Genomic DNA, 7,500 nt, shown 5'->3' on the forward strand with positions numbered 1-7,500 from the left:
CCTAACGCTTTAAAACTATAAAGTATTAGAATCTAGAGTTAGCTAACCCTAACGCTTTAAAACTATAAAGTATTAGAATCTAGAGTTAGCTAACCCTAACGCTTTAAAACTATAAAGTATTAGAATCTAGAGTTAGCTAACCCTAACCCTTTAAAACTATACAGTATTAGAATCTAAACCCTTTAAAACTATACAGTATTAGAATCTAAACCCTTTAAAACTATAAAGTATTAGCATCTAGAGGCTAACCCTTTAAAACTATAAAGTATTAGAATCTAAACCCTTTAAAACTATACAGTATTAGAATCTAAACCCTTTAAAACTATAAACTATACAGTATTAGAATCTAAACCCTTTAAAACTATACAGTATTAGAATCCAAACCCTTTAAAACTATACAGTATTAGAATCCAAACCCTTTAAAACTATACAGTATTAGAATCTAAACCCTTTAAAACTATAAACTATACAGTATTAGAATCTAAACCCTTTAAAACTATACAGTATTAGAATCTAAACCCTTATTGTCATAAGTAATGAACACGCAACAATGTTAGTTACACCGACATTTTTACTTGTTAGACTGCTACACATCAATTAATAAAACATGGTTTTTGTGTTTTTAGTTTTTGACAGCTTTTGGGTTTCCCCTTTCGCAGAAAGTCAAGGAGGTCCGAAACATTGTGACGGGCAGTGTGAAATCAGCCGTGTCTATTTCAGTGGACAACGCCGCCCAGGCGCAGGACCTGACGTCGGCGCTGGCCGAAGTGAGGACGCACTATGAAGCCCTCGCCCAGCGGAGCAAGCAAGACGCTCTGCTCTCCGTCCAGGACAGCGTGAGTTTCTGTCTGTCTGTCTGTGTGTGTGTGTGTGTGTGTGTGTGTCTGTGTGTGTGTGTGTGTGAGTGTGTGTGTGTGTGTGTGTGTGTGTGTGTGTGTGTGTGTGTGTGTGAGTTTCTATCAGTTCGGGAGAGCGTGAGTGTGTGTGTGTGTGTGTGTGCGAGTTTCTATCAGTTCAGGAGAGCGTGAGTGTGTGTGTGTGTGTGTGTGTGTGAGTGTGTGTGTGTGTGTGTGCGTGAGTTTCTATCACTCACTCCAGGAGAGCGTGAGTTTCTATCTGTGTGTGTGTGTGTGTGTGTGAGTTTCTATCAGTCACTCCAGGAGAGTGTGAGTGTGTGTGTGAGAGAGAGGGGATGTGTGTGTGTGTGCGTGTGTGTGAGAGAGAGGGGATGTGTGTGTGTGTGTGAGTTTCTATCTGTGTGTGAGTGTGTTTGTCTGTGTGTGTGTGTGTGTTGTGTGTGTGTGTGTGTGTGCGTGAGTTTCTATCAGTCCAGGAGAGTGTGTGTGTGTGTGCGTGAGTTTCTATCAGTCCAGGAGAGTGTGTGTGTGTGGGGTTGTGTGTGTGTGTCAGTGTGTGTGTGTGTATGTGTGTGAGTGTGTGTATGTGTGTGAGTGTGGTGAAGTGATTAGCATCACTGCTTTACAAGTAGTTGACCCTGGTGTGATTCCCAATCACCGCAGGTTGTCTGTTCGTGGCTTTGGATAAAAGTATCTTCTAGATCCCACTAGAGCCTTCCCTAGGGTTAGTCCAGCCCTTTACCCCTTGAAGCGCCCCCCAGTGGACACATGGTGCGTCTGCTTGTCTGCAGTGTAATTGGCTAACCGTCTCTGTGATGATGATCTCCACAGATCTCCATGATGTCTCTGTCCACCCAGCCAAGCACCCACACCCTCACCTCAGCCAAGGAGGAGCTAAGGGTCTACAAACTCCAGATCGACTCCGTGCAGAGAGAGATCGACCGTCTCAAGTCACTGGTAGGGTGGTGGTCTGTTGCAGGTGTAATAATAATAATAATAATAATAATAATAATAATAAAACTTTATTTATATAGGTGTAGGGATGTGTTCCTGTGTTCTTGTGTCGCAACATTAGCTTCAAGTAGTAGGATTAAGCATACTATTACGACATACTATTTTAAAATTCTTACATATTCATGTGTATACCAAGATTTCGTCTGACAAATATGGAATATTCAAACTAAACAAAAAGTAAACACAAATATTTAACATATGAAGGGAACGTGGAAATAAAACACACAAATGCACACAGGACAGACGCCAGTGGAAAATGTTGTTTTACTGATAAGTACTGTATATATATTTATGATTATGATTATTATTATTATTAATAATAATAATAATAATAATAATAAAATATGATTTAAGTTATTAGTTCTGTATTGGTATTCAGAATTGATTGGTTGGCCAATGTTGCCATGCCCCTTAATTCATTAATTATATATATATATATATATATATATTAGGGCTGTCAATAGATTAAAAAAAATTAACTAATTAATCGCACATTTTGAAATTAATTAATCGCGATTAAACGTTTTTTTTCTTCTTAAGACTAAATCTTATAAATTAACGAGTAATCACTTCATACAGCATGTATTTTAGACACTGTTGTTTAATTGTATTTTTTTTTTTAAACACAATGGTGCCCCTTGAAGGTAAATCGTAAGAATTTCCCCTGAAGCAATTCTAATCACCTCAATCAGCCCACTGTCCTCAACTATGTTGATGGGCCGACAGTCACCGGCAACCCAAATGGTAACCTTTTCACGGACTGGTCTAGTTATTTTCCTAGAGAATTCATGGAGTGTGGGTTGTCGATCATCTAACCTGGGACTGCTTTCTGTCAGGTGCTTTGCCTTAAGGTAGTAACTTCAAGACGAGCTGCTTCTGTGATAGCTAAATTCAGCTTGACAAATGCTACATACAACTTTAGTTTTGTCGATTGTTCCGTCATTTTGGCTCTTAAACAGAGACTTTCCGCCCAACAATCCCTCAGCTCTCTCCATCTTCAACTACCGCAGTGGTTCTCAAATTTTTCTGTCATTCCCCACTTTGAACAAGAGGGGCTATTCAAGCCCCACCTGTCCCTCATCGCTCCCATAAAATGGTAGGCCAAGTCTGGCCTGATGTAATTCCCAATCCTCTCCCCACCTCTTCTCCGCCTCGCTTCCTGTCATAACTTCATGTCCTATCCAAATAAAGGCCGTTAATCGCGGCCGCATTAATCGCATAGATTAACACGTTAACGCTGACAGCCCTAATATATATATATATATATATAAATCTTTATTTCAGACGCTAAGTTCCATATAAAATAACAGACATACAACTATAAAAAAGAGAGAAAAACAAGAAGATACAACATACATAATACAGTTCATTAAACAGTATGAAGACTTTTAATTGATTGGTTGGTTGGTTTGATCTGATGACGTTGATTGGTTGGTTTGATCTGATGACGTTTCAGAACATTCAGCTGGAGTCCCAGGTGGAGGAGGCGGAGTCCCACTCAAGCTCACACGCGGAGACTTACCAGGAACAGGTCATGACCCTCAAATCACAGCTGGATGACCTCCGCAAGGTACTCTTACGTCCTGTGTGTGTGTGTGTGTGTGTGTAATGCACTCCTGTGAGATGTGTGTATGTGACATAATCCTTGTACATATTCACATTGGTTGCAACCCCTGCAATGTCAATCCTCTATGTGTTTATGGGGCGACAGTGGTACAGGAGGTAGAGAAGTCGTTTAGTAATCAGAAGGTTGCTAGTTCGATTCCCACGGTCGAATTGCTTTGAGCAAGACACTGAACCCCTAATTGCTCCTGATGTGCAGTGTGCCATCAGTGTAAATGTAAAATTTGTATACATTGTAAGTCGCACATATGTAAGTCGCTTTGGATAAAAGCGTCTGCTAATAGACTAAACGTAAATGAAACCCCTGCAATGTCATACCTCTATGTGTTTTTGCTCCAGCAAATCACCCACTACGGTCAGGAGTATCAAGAATTGCTGGCTAGTAAAATGTCTCTGGACGTGGAGATCACCGCCTACAGAAAGCTCCTGGACGGCGAGGAAACCAGGCAAGACACACACACACAGTCACATGACACGTGACCTCACTAGAGCAAACTAGAGTCCATTGGTCAGTCAGGGAGACCGCTGGCTTATGACCCGTTTAGTATACAGTACCAGTCAAAAAGTTTGGACACACCTTCTCATTTTTGGAGAAGTTTTTTCTTTACTTTTTTTATTTTCTACATGGTAGATAACACTTTTTTTGTTTGTTTAGTACATCATTCCATATGTGTTCCTTCGTAGTTTAAATGTATTCAGTATTAATCTACAATGTAGAAAATAATAAAAGTAAAGAAAACACCTTAAAGGTGTGTCCAAACTTTTGACTGGTACTGTATGGGTGCTAATCTGCATACGTTTCTCTGTGTGTGTGTGTGTGTGCGCGTGTCTGCATGTCTGTGTGTGTGTGTGTGTGTGTGTGTGTGTGTGTGTATATGTGTGTGTGTGTGTGTGTGTGTGTGTGAGTGTGTGTGTGTGTGCGTTTTCTTTCCTAAGACTGAAGTCTGGAGGCGGCGTGACTGTCCATATGTCTAAAACAGTCTCCGGAGGAGGTGGGGGAGGTTCAGGAGCTGGTCTGGGATTGGCTGCTGGAGGAGGAGGCGGAGGCTACGGATTGGCTGCCGGAGGAGGCGGAGGCTACGGATTGGGTATATTATCTATCAGTCATCCCTCCTTTGATCAACCTATTTCACAGATCCGTATAATCTACAACTAAAATACCTATTTAGAAACCATGTACAGCACATGAACAACAGAAAGCTAGCCGCAGCTTGCTGTCAGGGGTTAGCTAACTCCATTGGGGTATCAGCTAGCTGTTAAGGGTTACCTAACTCCATTGGGGTATCAGCTAGCTGTTAAGGGTTAGCTAACTCCATTGGGGTATCAGCTAGCTGTTAAGGGTTAGCTAACTCCATTGGGAGTATCAGCTAGCTGTTAAGCGTTAGCTAACTCCATTGGGGTATCAGCTAGCTGTTAAGGATTAGCTAACTCCATTGGAGTTAGGGTTAGGCAAGCTGTTAAGGGTTAACTAACTCATTCAGATAATACTCACTAGTGAGGTTCATGGCCACCTAAACCCTAACACACCCAGCTTTGACCCTCATTCCTCTTTTCTGTCATCCCTCTCTCCTCGTCTCTACAGGTCTTGGTCTAGGAGGAGGTCTGGGAGGCGGACTGGGAGGAGGACTGGGAGGAGGTCTAGGAGGAGGTCTGGGAGGAGGACTGGGAGGAGGTCTGGGAGGAGGTTTTGGCGCTGGTCTGGGAGGCGGGTTCGGTTCAGGACTTGGAGGGGCGGGGTCTTTTGGAGGCAGCAGCTACTTCAGCTCCAGCCTGAACAGCAGCGCATGTGAGTGTGTGTGTGTGTGTGTGAGTGCGTGAGTGTGTGTGTGTGACTGTGTGTGTGTGAGTGTGAGTGTGTGTGTGAGTGTGTGACTGTGTGTGTGTGAGTGTGTGTGTCTCTCTCTCTCTCTCTAGTAATACTGTGTGTGTGTCTCTCTCTACTCCTAACTGTGTGTGTGTGTGTCTCTCTAGTAATACTAACTGTGTGTGTGTGTGTCTCTCTCTACTCCTAACTGTGTGTGTGTGTCTCTCTAGTAATACTAACTGTGTGTGTGTCTCTCTCTACTCCTAACTGTGTGTGTGTCTCTCTCTAGTAATACTAACTGTGTGTGTGTGTCTCTCTCTCTACTCCTAACTGTGTGTGTGTCTCTCTCTACTCCTAACTGTGTGTGTGTCTCTCTCTAGTAATACTAACTGTGTGTGTCTCTCTCTAGTAATACTAACTGTGTGTGTGTCTCTCTCTACTCCTAACTGTGTGTGTCTCTCTCTCTAGTAATACTAACTGTGTGTGTCTCTCTCTAGTAATACTAACTGTGTGTGTGTCTCTCTCTACTCCTAACTGTGTGTGTGTGTGTCTCTCTCTACTCCTAACTGTGAGTGTGTCGCTCTCTAGTAATACTAACTGTGTGTCTCTCGCTCTCTAGTAATACTAACTGAATAAGACACACTTCTCTCTACTCCTAACTGTGTGTGTGTCTCTCTCTAGTAATACTAACTGTGTATGTGTCTCTCTCTACTCCTAACTGTGTGTGTGTGTGTCTCTCTCTAGTAATACTAACTGTGTGTGTGTGTCTCTCTCTCTACTCCTAACTGTGTGTGTGTCTCTCTCTCTACTCCTAACTGTGTCTCTCTCGCTCTCTCAAGAACTACTAACTGAATAAGACACACTTCTCTCTGGAAAGTTGTAAATTTCAAAAGATTTTTCTTGCCAACAACAATCTTAGAAATCAAAATGATGATGTCTGTTTTTACAGTGTCTTCCACAGTCTACTGAAGACGACCCGAGGAATGACTTGAGTGTCCATCTCACGGCTGCACCCTGACTGAATGATCCGCATCCCTCTCTCTCTCTCCACCCTGTTGCGGCGAGATTAAATCTCCCTACACCTTTCTTTTCAATCAGAAGACCGGAGACTGCTTGCTGGAATCTGGAAGTTTATTATTGTAATCAATAAGCCACAATAAGGAGAGATCCATGGATTGTCTCAAAGTGTGAACGCTCTGCAGGCTCTTTTATACCCTTATTCTAGGTGTGTCTTGTGGTTATTCCTGTATGGCTGTTTACCTGAACTACCTATCTAATATTAGCCTATATATCTCCTTATATGAGATCTCTGTGAGCGTTACCCCCTCACGAGGGTTCTGTCTCCAAGGGCGCCTGGTGGGGCCTCTGCAACGTCAATTATCTAGTTTGTATATCTTTCTCAGCTGTTCAGCCTATGTAATTGTTGAACAAGGCCTTCCATACTGCTGAATCAATCCATGTATCTCTAGTTTAAGAAAAATATCCTACAACCCCTCTCTCTCTCTCTCTCTGTCTGTTTCTCTCTCTCTCCACCCCTCTCTCCGAGAGCACCTCAATAAAACATTATAACACTACTACTTTGCTGTTCAGCGTGTTGAGAGAAACACAAGCCACAGCTCAGTGCTTTCAGTATCACTCTGTGTCATGGAGTGAGTGTGTGTATGTATGTGGTGTGTGTGTGTATGTATGTGGTGTGTGTGTGGGTGTGTATGGTGTGTGTGTGTGTGTGTGGTGTGTGTCTGTGTGTGTGGTGTGTGTGTGTGTCTGTGTGTATGTGGTGTGTGTGTGTATGGTGTGTGTGTGTGTGTGTCTTCTGCCTCATCCTTTGTCTTATGCATTGATTTCCCCTCTATCCCTTACGGGTTAGCAATCTGGCCTTGTAGGGGTACTAGGGCTGTGTGTGTGTGTGTGTAGGGCTGTGTGTGTGTAGGGGTACTAGGGCTGTGTGTGTGTGTGTAGGGCTGTGTGTGTGTAGGGGTACTAGGGCTGTGTGTGTGTGTGTGTAGGGCTGTGTGTGTGTAGGGGTACTAGGGCTGTGTGTGTGTGTGTAGGGCTGTGTGTGTGTAGGGGTACTAGGGCTGTGTGTGTGTGTGTGTGTAGGGGTACTAGGGCTGTGTGTGTAGGGGTACTAGGGCTGTGTGTGTGTAGGGGTACTAGGGCTGTGTGTGTGTGTGTGTGTAGGGTACTAGGGCTGTGTAGGGG

At 43.2% G+C, this 7,500-nt stretch overlaps 1 protein-coding gene across 1 annotated transcript in view; it reads left to right on the plus strand.

The window, feature by feature from the left end:
* Positions 1 to 6,267, plus strand: part of si:dkey-183i3.5 (uncharacterized protein LOC566445 homolog) — a gene marked incomplete at its 5' end in the record, with an annotated part of 30,388 nt that extends 24,121 nt beyond the window's left edge. Inside the window, 7 exons of the mRNA XM_031571268.1 lie at positions 660 to 836; positions 1,689 to 1,814; positions 3,328 to 3,441; positions 3,834 to 3,940; positions 4,431 to 4,582; positions 5,077 to 5,280; positions 6,260 to 6,267. Coding sequence (XP_031427128.1) covers positions 660 to 836; positions 1,689 to 1,814; positions 3,328 to 3,441; positions 3,834 to 3,940; positions 4,431 to 4,582; positions 5,077 to 5,280; positions 6,260 to 6,267 — 888 coding nt within the window. The remainder of the gene's footprint in view (positions 1 to 659; positions 837 to 1,688; positions 1,815 to 3,327; positions 3,442 to 3,833; positions 3,941 to 4,430; positions 4,583 to 5,076; positions 5,281 to 6,259) is intronic.
* Positions 6,268 to 7,500: the final 1,233 nt, after the last annotated feature.

This window comes from Clupea harengus, chromosome 8 (assembly GCF_900700415.2).
Source record: "Clupea harengus chromosome 8, Ch_v2.0.2, whole genome shotgun sequence".
Taxonomy (NCBI): domain Eukaryota; kingdom Metazoa; phylum Chordata; class Actinopteri; order Clupeiformes; family Clupeidae; genus Clupea; species Clupea harengus.